This window comes from Miscanthus floridulus, chromosome 6, assembly GCF_019320115.1.
Source record: "Miscanthus floridulus cultivar M001 chromosome 6, ASM1932011v1, whole genome shotgun sequence".
Lineage (NCBI taxonomy): Eukaryota > Viridiplantae > Streptophyta > Magnoliopsida > Poales > Poaceae > Miscanthus > Miscanthus floridulus.
The window spans coordinates 136,668,190-136,691,964 of NC_089585.1; the positions used below are offsets into that span (position 1 = coordinate 136,668,190).

Sequence of the window (23,775 nt, forward strand, 5' to 3'; positions counted from 1 at the left end):
GGCTGTCCGCTCGACGAGGAGCCGTCGGGCTAGCCGCGCTGGACCAGCCCCGGCCACACGCGGTGCACGAGGCGGGCGACGGTGCCTCCCCCACGGCGAGGAAGGACGGGAGCGGGGTCGGGCGGAGCTGGATCCGGGGCCGGAGATCCCGGCCGAGGCACCTAGACGGCGGCGGCGCACACTCCCCCATCTCCCTCGCGAGTCGCAGTACCGGGCGGACACTCGATCTTCTTTTTTTTTTCGATACGCGACGTCGGTCTAACTCGCTCGGCTCCGTGCGGCCCCTTCAGAAATACAGAAGGGCAATTTCGTCTTTTCACGTATCCACCAGTGGACAAACTAACAGAGTTCGCTAACAGACTTGACAGAAGGCCATAGAAGGAATAAAAGTTCGTTTCAGGGCCATACAAATAAGTTAAAAAAAAAGACCATACAAGGAAGAGCCATTTTTTCCCAGGTCATACAGGTAAAAAGCTCAAAAAGAAACGGCTTGGTCTGGCCCCCCTTCAGCCCAATACTCAACAAAGACCTCACCTGACTAGGCCCAGTACGCTCCATGTGGGCCTGCAGAGGTGCTCGATCAATCGGCGCTTCAAGGCCCATACATAACCGATCGCATTCTGAGTTTCTGACTTTAAACCGTGAATTTTCATCTGTTTCACCAAAATTTGATTTTTCTGGAGCCCGTCAACACAGCTATCGCTGCTTCTCCAAGTTTATTTACTCTGCAGTGCAATGCGATGCTGCTGCTGCCGCCTCGGCAACTATTTCAATCTGTCTCCGGTCTCCACTCTCTGATGTCTGATCTGAACTGGGAAAAAGCGCAAACTGATTGGATTCCGGCAAAATAAAACAGGACAAGATCAGGACCACTCACTTATTCACCAGGTTCCATCTGAATGAACCAAACCACTCTTCTTACTTGTCCCCTACAAGTTACAACATTTTTTTCACTTATTTTCCTTATGTACAGATGATTTCACAATTTCGTTCGCAACCCCAATTAGCATGAACAAACGTTGTATGCATGCACACGAATATAATGAACCAGGAGGAGTTCTTGATCAATACATGCCGCCTTTTTCTATCGCCAATTACAAAATCATGGAGCAAGAAGCAGCTTGCTCTATGCCAACAGATCAATAATCAATCTCTCAAAGCCCAGCTAATAGCTAACCAGCTACAGAACACAAAAACACCAAAAAGATTGAAGAAAGAATCAATCAAAAGGAGAAGAAAACAAAACAGGATTCGCCTTACAAGCTGCGCCACAGCAGGAACTGAAACGACGGACGAGACCAATGCATATGCATGGCCGGCCGTGTCATCGCTCGCTGCCCTAGCCTCTGCAGCGGGTGATGGCGGAGCAGCCCCGGGAGTAAGGGTTAGCCGGCGCGCCCGGCCGGCAGTTGTAGTAGGACGCGCCGCGGTACGAGCACGGCACGCGCCCGCGGCTCATGGCGTCGTAGCTGATGTACCCACCGTAACCCAGCTCCCTCCTGGCCATGCCACCGCCACCGCCGTCGACGCACTCCTCCACCGTGCCCGCGCACGCCGCGCCGTGATCGGCCCAGCTGTCCGGATCCACCACCGTCGTCGTCGTCGTCTGGCCGGCCACCCACGGGGCGCCCGCGGCGACAAGGAGGAGCGCCACGGTGGCGACGGCGACCGCGAGCACGGCGCGGCTCATTGGCCGGTCGACGTGCGCCATCCGTTTGCTAGTTGCCCCGGCGCGGCGGTGCCGGTGCGCGCTCGATCTCCTCCCGCTCACGATGGGTGATATTTTTTTCTTTTGCTTCTCAGCGCGACCCGAGACTAACGGCTAATGGAAGTGAAGTGCTTGCTCGCTCCCTGTCCCTGGATCACGATCTCGATCCGTGACGACATGGCAACATGGCGCGCCTGCCGCGCGGCATTAATATACGGGGAGGCGCCTTGTCCGCGCGCGCGCCGCGGCACATGAGGTCACAGCTGCGCCGGCTGTTTCTGGCACGTCGGGGGCCGGGAGCACGTGCCAACGCTCCCGTTTCCTGCCATATCTTGCTTGGATGTATGCTCCAGACACGGCTAGCCCTTGCTAGTTTTCTGTGTCTCATCTGCTCATCAGATCTTCAGGCTGATGCAGCGGCGTTTCAGTCTCAAGTTAGTTTCTTTCTTTCTTTCTTTCTTTCTTTCTTTCTTTCTTTCTTTCTTTCTTTCTTTGTAAAGACAGCATCCAGTTTCGTTCCTTACCACTACCGCAGAGAGCGTTAGGCGTTGATTCGTTTGTATGTTGTATGTATGAGCATAGGTGTAGAAGGATTGTTTTCCATTGCAATGTAGGTCTGGATTCAATGAGTAGATAGTCGTATGCCATGCAATTTTAATGTGCCTTCATTTTGAATTAGAGACCATGAGATTGATGCGTGCTCGATTACCATTACACTGTAGGTTAGGATCACAATGTAGGTCCTTGATTTATGGATTAATTATCCGTAGTTGTTCACTTTGAGATTAGCCTATATAAAGATCGTTTTTTTTTGTATATGAAGTAGATGGACACAATCTTGTAACCTTTGCATCATGGAGGTAGTGTGGAGACCGGTAAGTATGGTTATGTTGAGTTGAATGGAATGCAAAGTGTGTCTATGGTCTTCAGGACTCGATCATCATTTAGGTAGTATATATGGACAAGAGCTTGTAACCTTGCATGTGCATTTAGTTCAGGAAACTGTAAGCTAGTTGTGCACATATATACGTCACTCGTTACTGCAAGCCGCTTTCTAGTCACACGACTGCTGGCTCATCGACGGCTCCCTGGCGCAAAAGATGCCAGCAATCTTCAGCCACTACAATGGTCGCGCGGCGTTCGTGTGCGACGTCGTCACTACGGGGATCCGCAACCTACTTCAGCGACGACTAACTGCCCAGGCTTCAGCTGGAGGAACTCCTGCTCGATGTCTCGCTCGATGAAAGTCATGATCAGCGTGTCAGCTTCTTCCAGGACGACAACAGACGCCTCATGTCCGGGCTCATCTACCGAGCATCAACGCGTGGTGATCAGCCTTGTCCAGCGTTCAAGTTCGTTTGGCGCAATTTCGCACCACCCAGAGGGTAAAGTTCTTCGGCTGGCTCCTAACACAGGACAGAATCCAATGCCGTTCCTCCCTCCGGCGCAAAAACATAGTCGACGATGCAAAGTGTGAGATTTGTGGGACTGAGGAGGTAACCGCAGATCACACCATCTCCGGTGTAGCTTTGTGCACTCCTGGACAAGAATCGGATGGGCACCGGAAGGGATTGCCGAAGTCAAACAGCTATGGCTAACTCAGTCACCAACCAGGTTCCATACTTCCGTCGCTCACCCCCTCCTCTTGCTGTGCTGTTGGGAAATTTGGAAGCACCGTAATGATGTGATCTTCAGAGGACTACAGCCGAACGTGGAACGCCTACTAGCAGCTTGCAAGCAATCAGTCGTCTCATGGAGCTGTAGGATCCCAAGGCGGAATGCAGTGTTAGCCTTGAGCTGGAGTACCTTCTTTCCTATGTAATCGCTTCCCTGCTATTGATAATGATGTAACAGTAAAATGCACCGGAGGTCCATTAGCTTTTGCTCGGATGTCATCTAGGTCTATCAACTTTAAAACTGTATTTTTGGGTCATGAACTTTTAAAATAGTTCACTGCAGGTCCATGCCACTTATTTAACCTTAAATTCAAAGTATATTTGTAGAAAACCCCCTACCTTTCTTCGCGCTGCTCGTTTCGGCACAGCCTGCCTCGTCGTGGGAGAGTAGCCCTTCGCGGGCGATTGTAGCCAAGCAGCAGCGGCAGCACGACGTACCGATGCATTCACCGAAGTCGTCGCGGGAGAGCAACCCTTCGCGGGCGAGGTCGTTGAATCGCTCCTCGACGCGGCGCCACAGCTCGGCGGCCTCGACGGAGCCCGTGGTGTGGCTGTTGAAGCAGAGGCCCTTGAGCGCGCGCCTGGCGCCCGTGCGGGAGCGGTTGAGGTGCGCCTGCTCCCTCCGCCGCTCGCGCGCCGCCATGGCCGCCTCTCGCTGCAGCTCGACGGGCGTGGGGCGTTACGGGGACGGGGACGGGGACGGGAACAGCGACGGCGAGAGCGGCCAAAAGCTAAGCTCGCCCAGCGCCGTGGCAGAACCACAGGACGCAACAGCTAGCCGAGCACCACGCCCGCGAAGGAATCACCGGCCCGGGGCTCGGGCCGCCCACCGCCTAGCCGCTGCTGCCTGGTGCCTGTCCACGGGAACGGGGATAGCTGGCTGATGGACAGACGCATTGCGGTGAGGACTAGAACTATGGGCAAGATAATAAAAGGGCCGGGCCTGGCGGGGTGCGCAACCACCGCCGTGCCGCCTCGGAGAGGAGGACGACAGCTCTCGCGCCACGACAGCCGCCATGTGGACGCCGTCGCGTGGGAGCAACGCCCGGTGTAGCGGCCACCGCCGCATCACGGACTACCTGGCGGACGACCAGACCACCACCGCCGCCACCGACGCGTCCAACAATGAGTCCAACACTACCGCCTATGGGGAGAGTTCTTCGCCGCCGCAGGGAGCGCCGGTGAGGTCGACCTCCGTCGTCCAGAGCTGGCCCCAGCTGCGCTTCATTGGCGTCCACTTGACGCGCTTGTTGCCCTTCACCGACAGCCCCACCACATCCCGGCGCCGCTGACGTTCGTCACCATCACCATGTTGTAGTGTGGGTTCCCCGTGATCGTGTACCAGATGCCGCCTTGCCTCACGCACGCCACCCTGCATATGCGTGTGTCAATTGTTTGTACGTAGATCGGTAGATGATGCACATGCATACGGAAGTGCTGCTGTCGGTGCAGGACCCACGGGATACCCCGCAAGGAAGGGAGAAGACCTAGTCTAATTAGGATTCTTCCCCTGTAATCTTAGTAGTAGTATTACTCTATAATCCTACTAGGAACTCTCATTATAAACCAACTAGAACTCTGGCCTCCTGACTATATAAAGGAGGGCAGGGCTCCTTGAATCGGGAGTTCAAGAGAATAATTGTACACAACACAACACTTTACAATCAATCCAACGCAAAAGGCTAACGCCGACTGGATGTAGGGCTATTACTTAATCAAAGATCGAGGGTCTAAACCAGGATAAATCGACTGTCTCTTGCGTTAACCGTCAAGTTCCGCATACGCTGAAGCCCGGACATACTGCCCCGGGGACCCCCGTGGCAGGCTATCGGTGGTCAAACATCGACAGCTGGCGTGCCAGGTAGGGGCTTTCGACGACTTTGCATCCGAGAGCTCGATGGACCTCGATAACATGATCTTCTCGAAGGGATCGACCTTCATCTTCGGTTCATGGATCTACGAGGCAGGCGACAATGGCAAGCTCCAAGGCTGTCTCCTCGAAGATTTAGATCATCATCAGGACTTTTCCATTTTGACGACGATGACAGATCAGCTTGCCGGAAGATTCGTACAGCTCGTAATGTCCAATCCAACTCGGATTTCGCGACTTCACGCATCCAATTCAAACTCAAGTTCCGCTTCTGAGACAAAGTCTTATCCGAGTTCTTTAGGAAAACCGAGTTCTTTTTTAACAAAGCTCCGGAACATGACGTCAACCTATCAAGAATATTACTCAGAGTACACTGAAAGTACTTCAAAGAAGTCGGGTCCTCTTCCGTTCGAACTCCACAACATGGCAACATCTTATCAGACATGGCCCGAAGGATCCACCTATTCCGTGCTTAGAATGCCGCTGAAGGGAGCCCAGGAAGGTCTCGTTTTAACCATAACATCTCAAGACTGCATCGTCCACTGGTCAGGTTCCATTCCTGAGGATGACGGTACCCAACTAGTCGACGATACGACAACAACAACTCTACCCTACCAAGAAGGAGACTCGATCTGTGATCTTGAAACCTCTACTAAAGTTATCAACAGTTCTGGTAGTACAGAAATCAACGACGATGACGAAACAACTCACGCTAGAGAAGTATTCATGATTCACCGTCCTCGATCACCATTGATCCCCCTAGAAGCACCCAACGTTAGATCTTCAGATGAATCTGAATCCAACATATCACCGTTTATCCAGGGGCACGATGGTGAGACTGAAAGTCAGAGGCAAGCCAGAGAGAGAAAGAATAAATTGAAACAAGGACGTCAACGTCGTGCTAAACAACGAAAGGACACTTGGATCAAATATGAATCAGACCTAGCTGAGTACAATAGAAGAAAATCAGAATGAGAGGTCGAAGAAGGATGAGCAGCGAATACGCCCTACGACAAGATCCGAGAAGCATTAGAAGAACTCAGAGCAACTTCATATCCCAATGAAAAACAAGAACAACTTCGGGACTTCCTCCGATCAACAGTCCTAAGGACGCACGACGGAAAGGCCTACTCAAGACTACCGAACAGGTCAGCATCTCATGAACAGGAAGATCAAAATCAAAGGAAGTCCGCTTTTGAAAGACTTGGACCGAGCGGAAGACACAACAGAGGAAGTAGAAGGAATCATAGTCAAGACAACTGGGTCGAACAAACAAGAAAGGCTAGATGCAAAGCACCTACTCGGACAGCCACGCAAAACTACTCTCACCAAGACAATAGTTGGCAAGAAGGGGGCGCAGAATCAGAATATACAGAAGCCAGAACGCACGATAGATTCCCCTGTTTTGCAAACAGACTTGCTTCAATACGACTACCTCACAAGTTCAAGCCGTCCAACCACTCCAAGTATGATGGCAAGACCGAACCAAAGTAATGGCTCAGGATTTACTCGCAATCGATTGAATTGGCCGGTGGGGACGATGACATCAAGACCTTGTTCTTTCCCATGGCCCTAGAAACTATGCCACTTCAATGGTTTGACAAATTGAATCTAGGATCAATCAGAAATTGAGAGGACTTGCAAAGAGCTTTCTATGAAAATTTCATGGGTATTATTACACATCCAATCACCCACGCAGAGTTAAAAGGACTCAAGCAGAAAGGAGGCGAAAGTCTCAGAAATTACTATTAATGATTTGGTGAACTACGAGCTCAAGTATATGACATCACACAACGAGAAGTAATCGAAGCTTTCTCTTACGGAATCATGGCTAGGTGGCAATTTCAAGACTTCTACAAAGAAAATCCAAGAAACAACAAAGAATTCAGACGAACAGTGAAAAGATGATTACTGCAGAGGAGAAGACACGTGAAAGATTTCCGGATAGAAACAACAGAGACAACCCGGACAGGCAAAATCCTTGAAACAACAGACATCAGGAAAGAAAGCGTGGTCCAGACAACACAGTAGCAATGGCTGACAAATCAAAGAAATTTACCAAGCTCAGAAGATATGACGACATTGAGAACATACGTTGCCCCTTACACCCCAATGGAAAGCACACCATCAGAAATTGCTACACCTTCAACGAAAGATACACTAGAAAATATAGCAAGGGAAACAATAAAGAAGACAATCAGAAAAAAGGAGACAACCATGAAGACAAGGGATTCCAAAAATCCAGAGGGACAGTGGCAGTAATCTTTGCCGGGGTTCCAGATTCCAGAAGCAAACATCAAGAAAAACTAGCATTACGAACCATCATGGCAGCAGAACCTGCTACACCAAGATATCTCAATTGGTCAGAGTATCCAATCCAATTTTCAAGAGAAGACCAATGGACCAGCGTAGGAAACGTAGGCCATTACCCACTGGTTCTAGATCCAACTATTGCCGGTATGACTGTCACCAAGGTACTAATCGACAGGGGAGTCGGACTCAACATCATCTTTTCAAAAACGCTAAGGAAGATGGGACTACAACTCGTTGGGATGATTACACCAACAAGTACACCTTTTTATGGAATAGTACCCGACAAGGCAGCCATGCCACTCGGACAAATTACTCTACCAGTTACTTTTGGAACTCCCTCGAACTACCGTACAGAGTTCATCAAGTTTGAAGTCGTGGACTTCGATTCATCATATCACACGATCCTTGGGCGCCCGGCACTAGCAAAATTCATGGCAATACCGCATTATCCGTACCTATTGCTTAAGATGCCAGGGCCTAACGGTGTCCTTTCTCTTCGAAGTGATTTAAAGCGTGCATTTGACTGTGATGTTCAGGCAATCCAAATTGCAGCAAAAGCACAGACAAACGATGGAAGAAAAGAAATAGCCATTATTGCTATAGAAATAAGCCAAGAAGAACTAGAGATACCGGCTAAAAAGCCAAGCATCCTCGCACCACCAAAAGAAGTCGACGTCAAGCAAATCGACCTGGGCACTGGCGATCCCTCCAAAACAGCAACCATCAGCGCCCACCTCTCGGCAAAATAGGAACTCACGCTCACCAACTTTCTTCGGAACAACAGAGATATCTTCGCTTGGAAGCCAGCCGACATGCTAGGGGTCCCAAGAGAGTTGGCTGAGCACAAAATTGATATCAATGAAGGCTCCAAGCCTGTGAAGCAATGACTACGACGATTCTCACCCGACAAGAAGGCAGCAATTAAAAAAGAAATCACGAAGCTATTAGCAGTCGGGTTCATCAGAGAAATCCTTCATCCAGATTGGCTAGCAAACCTAGTTCTAGTACAGAAAAAGAATAAAGACGAGTGGCGCATGTGTGTCGACTACACAGATCTCAACAAACACTGCCCGAAAGATCCATTTGGCCTACCGCGCATTGATCAGATAGTTGACTCAATGGCAGGATCTGCCCTATTATCTTTTCTTGATTGCTATTCAGGATATCACCAGACTGCATTAAAAGAACAAGACCAGAACAAGACATCTTTCATCACTCCGTTCAGTGCCTACTGCTACAAAACCATGTCGTTTGGACTCAAGAATACTGGAGCCACCTATCAAAGAGCTATTCAAACATGCCTTGGTGATCAGATCGACGAAAATGTAGAAGCATACGTGGATGACGTAGTGGTAAAGACAAAGAACATGGATGCACTAATTGAAGACCTAAAGCAAACCTTTGAAAATCTAAAAAGGTGGAGGTGGAAATTGAACCCAAACAAGTGTGTATTCGGAGTTCCTTCAGGACAACTACTCAAATTCTTGGTCAGTCATTGCGGAATCGAAGCAAGCGCCAAGCAAATTTGTGCCATAACAGAGATGGGCCCTCCTCGAAGTGTCAAAGATGTGCAGAAGCTAACAGGCTGCATGGCGGCACTAAATCGTTTCATATCAAGACTGGGCGAAAAAGGGTTATCTTTCTTTAAATTGCTAAAGAAGACAGACAAGTTCGAGTGGACAGAAGAAGCCAATGAAGCTTTCAAGAAACTTAAGGCATACCTCACCTCCTCACCAGTTCTCTGACCTCCAAAGAAAGATGAAGACATGATGATATACATTGCGGCAACTTCTACTATGGTCAGCACAACGATAGTAGTAGAAAGAGAAGAAGGGCACGTATATAAAGTACAACGCCCAGTATACTACATCAGTGAAGTACTGTCAGAATCAAAAATTCGGTACCCGCATGTGTAAAAACTACTCTATGCCCTACTGATCACTTCACGCAAGCTTCGCCACTATTTTGAAAGCCACAAGATTACCGTGGTGACAGATTTCCCACTAGGAGACATCTTACACAACAGAGACGCAATAGGGCGCATATCTAAGTGGGCAGTTGAACTCGGTGCTCTCAACATCGATTTTACCCCACGGAAAGCAATTAAATCTCAAGCCCTTGCTGATTTTGTTGCCGAGTGTACAGAGATTTAATTACTTTGATGGATCAAGTACAATCCTTGACCACTGGAAGATGTACTTTGATGGATCACTCAAGCTAGGCAGAGCCGGTGTAGGCGTTCTCCTAATTTCTCTAGACGAAAAACAACTTAAGTATGTCCTTCAGATATTATGGCAAGCTACCAACAATGAAGCAGAGTATGAAGCTCTCATCCACGGGCTACGAGTGGCAATTACCCTCGGAATCAAGCGATTACTTGTGTACGGCGATTCGATAGTAGTCATCAACCAAGTCAACAAAGATTGGGATTGCACCAAAGAAAACATGGGTGCTTACTGTGTTGAAATCCGAAAACCCAAAAAACATTTCTAAGGATTAGAAATTCTATATGTCCTACGCGATTCCAACATTGCAGCAGATGTCCTCGCCAAGCTCGGATCAGATAGGGCAAAGGTCCCACCCGGCGTATTCATAGAGGAGTTATCAGCTCCTATCAAACAACCTGGTGAGACAACCCCAAAACTCATAGCCAAAGGCAACCAGATTCTGGTAATCAACACTTCATGGACACAGGCTTTTATTGATTATATCAAAGAGAATAAGTTGCCAGCGGAAAAACAGGAAGCTACCTGAGTTGTTCATAGAAGCAAGAATTAAGTCCTAGTAGGAGACAAGCTCTACAGAAGAGCCACATCATCAGGAGTACTCCTAAAATATGTCTTATTTGAAGAAGGTAAACAAATCCTAGATAAAATACACTCAGGTTGCTGTGGAAATCACGCCGCTTCAAGAACACTAGTCAGCAAAGCATTTCGTACCGGTTTCTACTGGCCAACCGCTTTGAAAGACACAGAAGAACTCGTCAGAAGATGCAAAAGTTATTAGATGTTTGTAAGACAGGCTCATGTGCCAGCCCACAACCTCATCTGCATACCACCCGCTTGGCCCTTCTCCTGCTGGGGGCTGGATCAAGTAGGACCTCTCAAGAAAGCAAAAGGCGGATTCGAGTACATCTTCGTGGCAATTGACAAGTTCACCAAATGGATTGAATTCAAACCACTAGCAAAATACAGCGTAGCCAAAGCAGTTGAGTTCATCCAAGACATTATGCACCGCTTCGACATGCCCAATCGAATCATCACGGATTTGGGTTCTCCCTTCATGGCCATAGAATTCCAAAGTTGGGCACAGGACTACAGTTTCAAAATAGATTACGCATTAGTCGCACACCTAGAGGCCAACGGACAGGTCGAAAGGGCAAACAGACTCATACTAGCTAGATTAAAACCAAGACTGTATGAAGAACTAGTAGACTATGGATCAAAATGGATTGAAGAATTACCCAAGGTTGTATGGGGGCTACGGACTCAAATAAGTAGAGCCACCGGATACTCACCTTTCTTCCTGGTGTACGGATTAGAAGCCATACTACCCACAGACTTGATCTGGACGTCACCAAGGATAAAGCAATACGACAAAGGAGAAGTAGAACACACCCGAAGATTAGAAATCGATAGTACAGAAGAAGTCAGAATAAACGCTACCCTGCAATCAGCAAGATACCTCCAAGGACTAAGGCGCCACTACAACAAGAATACCCAGTCTCAATCATTACAAGTCGAAGATCTAGTACTAAGAAGAATACAAAAAACCAACGGACGCCACAAACTACTCAGTCCATGGGAAGGTCCTTTTATCGTCACAAAAGTCATCGGACCGGGCACATACAAGCTCATAACTGAAGACGGAAAAGAAGTCAACAATACATGGCACATCAGTCAGCTACGAAGATTCTATGTATGAAAACAACTCAAGAGAAAATAGGTATACAAGACACAAGAGATCAACGTTCATGATCAACAAAGATAGCGCTCACCAAAAACATATGTACCATTGTGACATATCAATATTCATGATCAATAAAGATTATTCTTTCTCGATAAACATATGTCCCATTATGGCTTTCCCGAGTTGTTTCTTAAAAGCAAAATGGCTGAAAAGACGCCTGAGCATCCTGGCAGAGAGCAAAATAGCTAAAAAATGCTTGAGCCCGCCGATGAGGGTAGCTAACAAGCTAACACCCAAAATAAAAAGCAAAATGGCTGAAAATACGCCTGAGCATCCCGGCCGAGAGCAAAATAGCTAAAAACGCTTGAGCCCGCCGATGAGGGTAGCTAACAAGCTAACACCCAAAATAAAAAGCAAAATGGCTAAAAATACGTCTGAGCATCCCGACCGAGAGCAAAATAGCTGAAAAGATGCTCGAGCCAACCGATGAGGGTAGCTAACAAGCTAACACCCAAAATAAAAAGCATAATGGCTAAAAATATGCCTGAGCAACCCGGCCGAGGGCAAAATAGCTGAAAAGACGCTTGAGCCCGCCGATGAGGGTAGCTAACAAGCTAACACCCAAAATAAAAAGCAAAATGGCTGAAAATACGCCTGAGCATCCCAGCCGAGAGCAAAATAGCTGAAAAGACGCTTGAGCCCGCCGATGAGGGTAGCTAACGAGCTAACACCTGAAACAAAAAGCAAAACGACTGAAACTAAGCCTGAGCATAGACCAGAGCAATTTCAAGACAAGACCCTCCAGCTACTTGTTCCAAATAGCAAGAGGCTCGGGGGCTACACTGGAGATACCCAAGAACATAAAGATCTACATATAATGAGTTGTTTACATGGCACAGAAGAAGGCCAGACAAGCACTCGATAGATCAAGAAAGGTTGTCAACACAAAGATCTACATATAACGAGTTGTTTACATGGGACAGAAAAGTACTCGACAAATCAAGAAAGTTTGATAACACGCAGAATTGTTTACATGGCAAAGACGAAAGTAAGACAAAGTACTCGGCAAGTCAAGTAACTCGGATCACTTGGACAACTCATCCAAAGAATAAACAAGGGATCCAAGCAAAGAAGACATCAACAAAAATCTTCATTCAAAAAGAAGTATAATGTCATATTACAAGGCACGGACATAAAGGTCAAATACATCAAGCGTCATCATCAGGAGAAGAGATAACAATATTAAGATTATCTACAATTCTACTAGCTAAGTCTTCGACTTCAGGCTCCATCCTCTCAATGGCATCAATGTATTCTTGACTATCGGCTTCCTCTGCTATCTTGGACAAAGGCGCCGTTGGAGCAAGAACCCGGACCTAGGCCAGGACATTCTTGGTACATAGTTGGGTGCACCTCTTCACGAACTCTTGGAAATGAGTCGGAATTTGAGGAATCAACTGAGCCCAAGATTGCCCATCATCCGCTAGAGTTCAGAGAACATCGACTACTGAACGAAAGGATTTCCACAAAGCTTTCTAGTTTTCAGTAGCCATCGCCAACTTGCTAGACAAGTCTTCAATAGTTTTTTGGGCCTGCACAAGATCTCTATCAGCTCCACGCCTAATCAACTTAGCAAGCGTGAGTTCTTCCTCATCATGAGTAATTACCTCCTCAGCCTTGTTGTGACTAGAACGAACAAGAGTCTTCATCTCATCAATACCCTCCGAGAGCTTCTGCTTTTCAACTCAGAGAGCTGGACAAGGCACCAAACAACAAGTCAGCAGAAAGGAAAGTTTGAATATAGAAGGAAACCAAAAGAACCCGCAATACCATTGCAATCTTTCTTCGCGGCCTCCAAGCTCTTCATGGCCTCCGAATTCTTTAAAGCCTCCTAGAAAGCAGCATCCCTCTGCTTCTCGGTCTCAACAACCCGGGCACGAAGAGCTTGTTCCTCCTTCTGATGCGTTTGACGCTCAGCCTCCATCTCGGCCCGGAGGAGGTCAAGATCGGCTTTCAGGGCGCTCACTTCGAAATACAACTTTTTCTTATTTTCAGACGAGAAAAAGAAGCCAGTATGATCATGAGAGAAGGACTGAGCAAAAAGAGACAAAGAAAAACAAGACATAAGGACAGAAGAAAAACGAGCATCCAAAGAAGGAACGACAGAAAAACTTACCTGGATCTTTTCTCCAAAAGAAGTCGCAAGGGTCGATAAGCTTCCCTAGGTAGTAGTTAACTCCGATAGTCGATGAGTGGCATCAAACTGCTGCACCACATCATCAGCAAAAGGCGGACCACCGGAGGCAAGAGAAGGAGAAGGAGAAGCAGGCCGAGGCGAAGAAGGCAAGACCAGAGCAATCTCCCTGGAAGCCAAGGCCAATCCCTCAGAAGAACCCATCGCCATGGCCACGGTCACTTCGGGAATTGGCAAATCAATAGCCGCGGACTCCATCCCCCCCCACAGCCACCTCGGCGCCCATGTGTTCTAAGCCTTGAGACTCAGCATACAAGGGCGCACTAGAGGTTTGACAAGAAGTCGACTGGAGGGCCGGGGAAGATGAAGACCTAAAAGATAACAAGAGAACCCATCAAAAAAGAATAAGAAAAAAGAAGAACAGAAGCAGAGAAACAAAACCAAAATCTACTCACCCAGCTATCTTCTTCTTCGTAAAACAAAAAGAAGACCTCGCAGGGGGAACCACGGTAGCAAAAACAACCCCGCCACTCGACGACGGGAGCGGCATAGTCGGTACCGAAGCCCCAGAAGAACTCGGTACCAAAGCTACAGAAGAACTCGGCACCGAAGCTATTGAAGAACCCAGTGCAGGAGCCTTAGAAGAGCTCATACTCAATGACTGCTTACTACAAAAAGATCAAGACCAAAGTCAAAACAAAGAGGAGGGATTCAGCAGCAGAAAAAAAACAACTCACCGCCGCATGATAAGGGGTGCATCATCGTCCTCTTCTTCCTCAGTCTCGACCAAGGCCACCATTGCACCAGCTAAAAAAAGAACAAAAGTACTCGGTTCAAGATAAAAACAAAAAGACAAAGGGCAAAGTGTATTAATATGCTCACCTAAGAGCATGCTAGCTACAACTGGAGTACCTAGACGAGTACTTGGCTGACGAGACTTCTTGGAAGCAGGTAAACCAGACGAAGAACCATCCGCTCGCCCCCTCTTCGAGACACTATGAGGACCTCGAGGGACTAGACGGGTAACATATTCTTCATATATATCAGCAACTTCGAAAGAAACTCCAGGAAGCATGGTGGTGATTGGGAACTTACTGGTTACAGAAGCCCCAGCAAGATTCTCCCTAGTATTCACCACGGCAGGGAGGACATCAGGGGGAATAGGGTCAACAAAGTTGCGCCCCAATTCCTATGAAAATAATAAAACAACAAGACAAGGCAAATTAAGAAAAAATGGATACAGCAAAAGAAATATAGAAAGAACCCACACGAAGAGAAAACGACTTACAGCCAGAGGCGGGTTGTTAGCAGAGTACTCGGAGACAGTAAGCGGGACAACGCTTGCTCCTTTCAGCATCTTCTAGAGACGCTCGAGTACCTCCTCGTCGGTCAACTCAAGGGCTGGGACCATGCGTGAAGGATCCTCAGCCCTAGAGTACTCGAAGCCAAGGTTCTCTCGCTCCTTCAGAGGCTAAACACGGCGACAGAGAAAGCTCGAGACAATACCGAAGCCAGTCAAGCCCTGTTGCTTTAGAGTGCTTATCTGCTCAAGGAATGGCTAGATCACCTGGAGCTCGTTTGGCGTCAGGGAGTTCTTTTCCCACCGGTCATTAACCGAGGGACCAGATCTAGAATGTATGGCAAGAGAAGGAATCAAATTGGTGGCATAGAACCAATCAGCACACCAATCCCTCACAGAATCAACCAGGTCATAGTCAAAGAACTTGCTTTTAAGACCCTGGTGAAACTGAATCCCATAGCCACCAAGAACATTGGTGTCTTTGCGGCGGGGTTGAGGCTTCAAACGAAAGAAGTGACGAAAAAGAGAAAGAGAAGGAGGAATTCTAAGGAAAGCTTCACAGAGATGTACAAAAACAGAAAGATGGAGGACGGCATTAGGAGTTAGATGGTTCAGACTAACCCCAAAATAACCAAGAAATTGATGAAGGAAGGCAGAAGCAGGAAGGCAAAGACCGGCACGGATAAAGGAGACAAAAAGGATAATCTCACCAGGACCTAGAGCGGGGACCCAATGCTTGCCTGGAACTCTCCATTCAGCAATACCCTTGCTCTGGATTAGACCATCACCGGCAAGCTCATGAAGCTAGTCTTCAGTTGTTGTCGAAGCCAGCCAAGCTTTCTGGGCAGCCCTCATGGCCACGAACTCCTAGTTCTCGATCACGGAAAGAGATGACTCCTCGTCCATGAAGGTTGCCTGGGACTTGCTCACAGTTTTCTTCCTACCCATGTACTAACGGAGGCAAGAAGGAACTAGGGGATGAGAAGGCTTGGACGACGGCGCTAAGATGGCGGCGGCAATGGCGACGACGGATTTTTGAAAGCTAGTTATTCAAGGCAAGAGAAGGGCAGTAAAGAAAAAGAAGATGAAATGTCTTTAAATAGATTTTACAACAATAAAAACGGCCCACCAGGCCCGTTAAAGCACAGTGTGAGAACGCAACGGTCCATTTACTGACACAGCTAAAATGATGGAGGGCACAAATCCACACAATTATACAATTCAACGGGCAAATTTCAGACTCATCCATCTAGCACCACGGCGGAGTTATCAGATTACTACAAAAACAACCCGTCAACCATGAAGAAACGAAGGGCTACCTCACAAGGAACATAAGAACCTGGTTCTTACGGAAAGAACTCAGGAATCTCATGAACAACCAGGACTACAACAGAAAAATAAATGACAACTCAGAAGATAAGATTCTTTCCATTACAAGCGACTTTAAAAATAGAAGATTACAAATCTTACAAGACCTAACGAACTCGATACCACAAAAAGAAAAGTAGCAAAGAGGAACCCGGACACGGCTAGGCTCTTGAACGACTACGTGTCCCAAATTGCTACTCGAAAGGACAAACCGCCCTCGGCTACACTGTTTTCTTCAAAGGACGAACGCAGTGCATCCAAGGCGAAAATCAGCAACACGGTGGGACAACATGGAGCAGAGAAGGCCGGCAGGCATCTGTCTATCCAAGACCGATGTGATGCTGGATATGGTGTTGATCTACATCGGACAGTCTTAGGACAGGCAACGAGGATCAACCTAGAACTGCCAGATGAAGGAACGAAGCCCACATCACAAGACTTCCTCTAACTATCGCCACGTACATCCTGGTACATTGTTGCTGCAGGATTAGCCTACCTCTAATCCCTATCACAAGACTCCCTCCAGCTACGGCAAGACATACAAGAATTACAAAATACGCCCAGGGGCTGCTCTACTTCACAAACTATCATATTCATGACTACAGAGACTTCAGAACAAGCAACAAAATGGTTAATGAATCAAAAATAGCACTCCAAGAGGGTATTTATAGACCGAAAGAGCGGTGCACATGGACCAGGAGCACAAACGAAACAAGCCTAACAAAGGACACAGTGAAAAGACAGAATTCAATGAAAAAGGACTCAGGCGTGAAGGAACAGTACTCAAGGACAAGCGTATTCGAAAGGATATACCAACACAGTACAACTCGTGAACAAACAACATTCACACTCAACCACCACCATACGACTATATCTGACAACAGTAGACTACCAGGGAATATGCCAAGACCATGCATCTGAGTTCTTCCTGAACAAAACAACCTGGATAAATGCTCGGGGGCTGCAATAGGAGAAGTTCTTAGTTCCTTTCAAACAACACAAGATTCAAGACCCTCCAACTTTTTGTTCCAAATAGCAAGAGGCTCGGGGGCTACACTCAGTGAGTGCACTTTTTCCTTCAAAAAGTGCACGTCACCAAGACAACTACTTCAAGACAACATTTTTTAAAACAACATAAGATTCAAGACCCTCCAATTTTTTATTCCAAATAGCAAGAGGCTCGGGGGCTACACTCCGTGAGCGCACTTTTTTCTTCAGAAAGCGCACATCACTCAGAAGACTTCTTTAAGACAGACAACTTCAATACCACATGACAAAAAGAACCCGAACATAACTATATCCGAGCTCTTTTCGACAAAGAACCTGGGTATATGCTCGAGAGCCTTTCGACGAAGAATCAGGACGATTTCAAGAAAAGACCCTCAAGCTCCTTGTGCCAAACAGCAAGAGGCTCGGGGGCTACATCCAAATAGGAGTACTTTTTTCTTTAAAAAAAGTACACACCACACAAAGATCTCACGAAGCGCTACACGGTTTCACTCAAGAAAGCACTCGGACGACGCTTGTTCCTGCTCGACGAGACTTGAAGGAACAAGACAAGGCTTCCAGAACTCAACCATGAAGTGCTTGGGGGCTTGTCGGTGCAGGACCCATGGGATACCCCGCAAGGAAGAGAGAAGACCTAGTCTAATTAGGATTCTTCCCCTGTAATCTTAGTAGCAGTATTACTCTGTAATCCTACTAGGAACTCTCATTGTAAACCGACTAGGACTCTGGCCTCCTGACTATATAAAGGAGGGCAGGGCTCCTTAGATCGAGAGTTCAAGAGAATAATTGTACACAACACAACACTTTACAATCAATCCAACGCAAAAGGCTAACGCCAACCCTTGTTATTCGGACCGGACCGGACCGGCGGTTCGACCGCTAAAAGACCGAACCAGAGCCTACAACGGTCCGGTTCACTTAAAAGACCATCTGTGCGATCGAACCGCTATAAACCGGTTGAACCGGCTGGTTTTTTGTAGAACCGGTGAACCGGGCGGTTCCATGCAAACCGGTGTGGTTTGGAAATTTTCCAAAATTACCCCTCTGTGCATTCAGGATGACCTTATTTAGGTAGGGGTATTATTGGAAATTACTCTTTAGGGTTGTTTTGGCGCTGGAGTGACTCAGTGGGAGGGAAAATTTTCCCCTTTTCGTTTCTGGGCGGCGACGCGGGGCTTTTGCGCGTGCGCCGTGGCGGCGAGGGACTGAGGCCTGAGGGTGAGGGACTCTAGGACTGAGGGGTGAGGGCCGAGGCGCTCGGTGGTCGGCGCTCCTACCGGCTGCTGGCTGCGGGCTATGCCTCTGCGCCTGAGGCCTGAGGCCTGAGGGTGAGGGACTGAGGGGTGAGGGCCGAGGCGCTCGGTGGTCGGCGCTCCTGCCGGCTACTGGCTGCGGGCTACGCACCTACGCCTCTGCGGGCGGGTCACGGGATGCGGCGTCACATGCGACCGCAGCGAGCTGTGACTGCAAACGAAGCGCGACCAGCGACCGCGGCGACCCAGCGTGCAACAGTGCGCGTGGCGGCGAGGGACTGCAGGCGGCTTCAGCCGTCAGCACTATGACGAGCGACCAGTCTCCATCTCCATGACTGTAGAGCTTGCTGTTCTTCAATGATCAGAAGCATGGCTAATGGTGAGCATTAACTGGCATCTCTGTTCTCCACTCTCTAGTCTCCAGTATCCAAGGCATGCAGCAACAGGCGGGGAATGGGCTTCCGATGGATGGAGAGCTAGCTACAGTTGCTCCTCCTCGGCCTACGTTCGCACGCAGTGCAGCACAGCAGTAGAAGCTACTCCTACTAGTACTGCGGGCACTGGAGCGCGCAGCGAGGCCGGTGACCAGCAGGGTCCAGGTCCATGGAAGTGGAGGGCATGGGCGACTGACTGCCCGGCGTAAATTCGAGTTTGACGTTGCGTCCATGCACCATACTCTCCACTCATGCAGCCACTGTGGCAGTGTTCTCCTGATCTGAATAGTTTAGGATTGTTTCTACAAGATTTGGCTAGTAACAAATATGTTCCATTTCTTAGCTGCTGGACTGCTGGTAACTTGTCTTCCCCTTTCTTGTGCATATAGTTGATTCTTCAGCGACTCCAACTCCGGGTGACACTGATAGTGGCCAGAACCAAATTGCAACACCTGCTACTCAAGAGGCATCTACAGAAGTGAGGACAAGAAAGAAATCTGATCCAGCATGGGGATATTGTACGCTGATCACTGAAGGAGGAAGAAAGAAGATCAAATGCATGTTCTGTAATGATGTATTTGCAGGAGGAGGAATCCATCGTTTCAAGGAGCATTTAGCCAAATGGCCTGGTAATGTGGCAGCATGTAAAAAAGTTGATCCTGAGGTTGAGCATACAATGTATCAAAACCTGGTTGATTGGACTGAGAAGAAAAAGAAGGCACAACAGGACTATGAGGAAGGGAATGCATATGGGCCAGAACCTAGAGAACAAGATGATGTTGTTGAAGTCTCTGTTGCTAATGAACCTGGAGCCCCTTCTCGGCGTGTTGCTGCTGCACCTGCAGGAAACAAAGGAAAAAAGAGACCTGCAGCTGCAACTCCTAGTGTTGGCAAGTACTTCAAGCCTAGAACTGGCCCAGGGGATCAACCAACAATCAAGAGTGTTCTTCAAGGGGAAGCAGTCAAGGAGAAGACAGATTTGTGCATGGCAAGATGGTTCCTTGATGCCACTATTACATTCAGTGCAAGTAATTCCATTTTTTACCAACCCATGATTGATGTTGTGTGTGCATATGGTTCTGGATACAAGGGGCCAAACTTTAATCAGCTGCGTGGTTCATTGCTTGCAAAATTAGTTGTGGAAACTAGGAATTTTGTTGATGGTTTCCGCAACACTTGGAGGGAAACTGGTTGCACTATTATGGCTGATGGGTGGACTGACAGAAAGAGAAGGACCCTCATCAACTTCTTGGTCTATTGTCCCAAAGGTACTATTTTTCTCAAGTCAATCGATGCCACTGATAGCTCCAAAACTGCAGATTTCTTGTTTAGATTATTCAAAGATGTGGTTCATTTTGTTGGGCCTAAAAATGTGGTTCATTTTGTCACTGATAATGCCTCAAACATGGTTGCTGCTGGTAGAAGGATAGAAGATGAGTTCCCATCCATTTATTGGTCCCCTTGTGCTGCCCATTGTGTCAATTTGATATTGCATGACTTTGGTAAGGAGGATGTAGTGAAGACCACCGTAGCTCATGCATCAATCATTACAAAATATGTCTACAACCATTGCTTCCCATTGTATTTAATGAGGAAGTTCACTAAAGGTCATGAGATTCTTCGTCCAGCCCAAACTCGTTTTGCTACTAATTTTATTGCTTTGCAAAGCATATATAAGCACAAGGCTGATCTGCATGCAATGGTTATCTCCAATGAGTGGACAAACTGTGCATATTATAAGGAACCAAAAGCCAAAAAATTCACTAGAGTTGTGCTAGATCAAAAGTTTTGGAAAAACTGTGCTATTGTTTGCCAATTATCAGAGCCACTAGTTCGGGTGCTGAGAATAGTGGACAGCGATGAGAGACCTGCAATGGGATATCTATTTGCAGGATTCCATGCTGCAAGAGATGAAATTGAAAAGAGATTTCAGCGAAAGAAAGAGTTTGTAAAGCCTTTCTTGGAATACATGGATGCACGGTGGGATAAGCACTTTGATAAGAATCTTCATGCTGTTGGCTTTTGGTTCAATCCTAATAACCAGTACAATCCTCAACTACGAGAGAAGTACAAGTTCGCTACTTCTGGAGTTCTTGATGTCATAGAGAGATATGCTGGCAAAGATGTTGCCCTTAGAAATATTTTGACAAAAGAAATGAAGACTTTTAGGAATGCAGAAGGTGATTTTGGGCGTGCAAGTGCTATAAATGATCGCTCGGGCATGCTTGCTGGTAACTTCATTCACTACATTGCTGTTCTTACTTTTCCAGTTCATTTAAGCATATTACTAACTTCTGTTTGTCACATAGATGAGTGGTGGGAAACTTATGGCTGCAGCGCACCAAACTTGCAGAAGCTTGCCTTGCGTGTGTTGAGCCAAACTTGTAGTGCTTCTGGATGTGAGAGGAGCTGGAGCTACTTTGAACATGTGCACTCCAAGAAAAGAAATAGATTAGAGCATCAAAGGTTAAATGATATTGTGTATGTTCATTGTAACCTGAGGCTGCGTCAAAGGTACCCCTTCTCTTGAAAGACTAAAACTTGCATAGCTAGCTGCTAGCCTATTCTATAACCGGAAAATAATATTGTCAGTATGTACTATTTGAACATTAGGTCCAAGATCAGGACTAGAAATTATGACCCAATAAGTTTGGAACAAATTGGAATGGGAAATGAAGCTTGGATCTTAGAAGACAGTCCACCTCGCCTTAACTCGGAAGAGTTGAACGCCTTTCGTAGTGAACTATCCGCACTAAGTATACAATGCAGTGATGGTAATGTCTCTTGTCAATTGTGAAATAAATTCAACTCACATACCAGTTTTTTTTTTTTGCTTATTTAACATCATGTCTATGTTGAAAAAAATAGAATTGGTGCTGGACTTGAATGCTATTGAGGCTGATGCCATGGAAGACAGTGACGAGATTCAGGACATTCAGGACCAGGAAAGGCCCCAAAGGGATGAAGATCTATTTGATTTTGATGGTATGGCATTTGATGTTGGTGGATCAAGTGCTTGTTATGCTGCACCACGAGATGAATGGGATCCTGTGAATTTTGATTGAGTACCATCTAGCTATCATGTTTTCTGATTGTGTTCGTAATCTTTTTAGCACGAACTTGTTTGGAACTTTTAGCATGTCGGTGTGTTATCAGTTAGCATGCACTTGATATTTTGTATTAAAGAACCTGAGGTTGTGTTGCTGTGAGCCATGAGCCCATGACTATTTCTATGATGTATGAATATGAACTATGTATGAAGCGAAACTTATGTTATTGCTATCAGTCACTTGATGTTTTGAATTAACATGTCATTATATATATATATATATATATATATATATATATATATATATATATATATGAATCCAATTATTAATTATAGCATATATATATATATACACTGGTTCATAGTATTTGTGACCGGTTCAACTAGTTCGGTCCAATACAATCGGACCAGCGGTTCAACCGGTTCTATACGGTTGGACCAATGAACCGACAGCCTCGCCGGTTCGATCTCCGGTCCGGTCCTAAAAACTAGGACGCCAACTGGACATAGGGCTATTACTCGATCAAAGATTGAGGGTTCGAACCAGAATAAATCGACTGTCTCTTGCGTTAACCGTCGAGTTCTGCATACGCTGAAGCCCGAACATACTGCCCCGGGGAACCCCGTGGTAGGCTATGGTGGTCAAACATCGACAGCTGCACTACTACTACGTACTTGCGGTAGGTGATGGGCACGATGCCGGCCTTCTTTTCAGCGATCTTGAGGAACGCCGGCATGGTGAGGTCGAAGTGCTCGCCCTTCTGCCCGCTCACCGGCGGCGGGGCCTGGTTGGTGGCCGTCACCACCACGGTGCCCTTGAGCTCGTAGCACGCGCCGCACCCAGCCCTGTTGCTGTACAGTGACGGGCCCATGGCCGCCGTCAGCGCACCGTAGTCTTTTCCCAGCTCGCCCTTGTACCCGCACGCGCCACCGTCCGTGGTGCCGGACCCATCGCGCCCGCCGTAGAATGTCGTGTGCCCGTCCGTCCATGGGTCCGCCTTGAACTTGCCGTGGTTAACGTGGGGCTTCTTCTTGTTGGCTTCGCCGTCATCGTCCTCCTCCTCCTCCTCCACCACCTTGGCGCCCGCGGTCGACGACGACGCGAGCCCGACGAGCAGCAGCGACGCTAGGAGAGGCGCCCATATTGTCCACGAACGACGACAACCAGACATGATTGGTTATGCTTTAATTTGCTTGGTAGTCAGCGTACGTGTAAACCTAGCAATATAGATGGCCATTCGGGCCACCCGGCCTGGCCTGGCACGGGCTCGTGCTCGGCACGGCCCGGAGGTCATCGGGCCGGCACGGCTCGTCAGGTGCATCGGGCCGTGCCGTGCCGGCCCACGAGCAGCACTAACGGCCCAAGCACAGCCCTAAAAGGCCTCATGCCGTGTCGTGCCGGCCCGATGGCCTGACTGGCCCAGCGTCGCAGGCAGCGCTACACAGGGGGATCGTCGCCATCAGCCATCGCGGGCACTCTGGTCCCTCAACGGCGGCTACCGCAGCTGAGCAAGAAGCATGTGGCCTACAAAATGATAGAAGTTAGAACAAGCTACACAAAGTTTCCCATCTAGATGTCCATCGTCGAGATCTAGATGCGCCGGATCCGCACGGGCAGAGGGGGGAGGGAGCCCGCCGGATCCGCCCGAGGCCGGTTGCCGCCGGGGTTGCTAGCTCCACCGGGTCGCCAGAT

At 47.9% G+C, this 23,775-nt stretch overlaps 2 protein-coding genes and 1 pseudogene across 2 annotated transcripts; 1 reads left to right on the forward strand and 2 right to left on the reverse strand.

Annotated features, from left to right (window-relative positions):
• Positions 1-1,171: 1,171 nt before the first annotated feature.
• Positions 1,172-1,743, reverse strand: LOC136459797 (rapid alkalinization factor-like). The gene has a single exon (XM_066459645.1). It carries the CDS (start codon positions 1,709-1,711, stop codon positions 1,340-1,342), a length of 372 nt encoding a protein of 123 aa, XP_066315742.1. The 5' UTR covers positions 1,712-1,743; the 3' UTR covers positions 1,172-1,339.
• A 2,785-nt stretch (positions 1,744-4,528) lies between these two features.
• On the reverse strand, positions 4,529-23,254 carry LOC136461317 (expansin-A26-like; annotated as a pseudogene).
• Positions 20,085-22,098, forward strand: LOC136457311 (uncharacterized). The gene is made up of 5 exons (XM_066457354.1): positions 20,085-20,301; positions 20,884-21,264; positions 21,343-21,547; positions 21,647-21,807; positions 21,902-22,098. The coding sequence occupies exons 1-5, from the start codon at positions 20,085-20,087 to the stop codon at positions 22,096-22,098; spliced, it is 1,161 nt and encodes a 386-aa protein (XP_066313451.1).
• Positions 23,255-23,775: the final 521 nt, after the last annotated feature.

Bases quoted from the DNA above. Each gene is read 5' to 3' on its own strand.
- LOC136459797 (XM_066459645.1), bottom strand. From the start codon at position 1,711: ATGGCGCACGTCGACCGGCCAATGAGCCGCGCCGTGCTCGCGGTCGCC.
- LOC136457311 (XM_066457354.1), top strand. From the start codon at position 20,085: ATGATTGATGTTGTGTGTGCATATGGTTCTGGATACAAGGGGCCAAAC. The intron at 21,548-21,646 runs GTACCCCTTCTC...TTTGAACATTAG, and splicing joins AACCTGAGGCTGCGTCAAAG to GTCCAAGATCAGGACTAGAA. The intron at 21,808-21,901 runs GTAATGTCTCTT...TGAAAAAAATAG, and splicing joins AAGTATACAATGCAGTGATG to AATTGGTGCTGGACTTGAAT.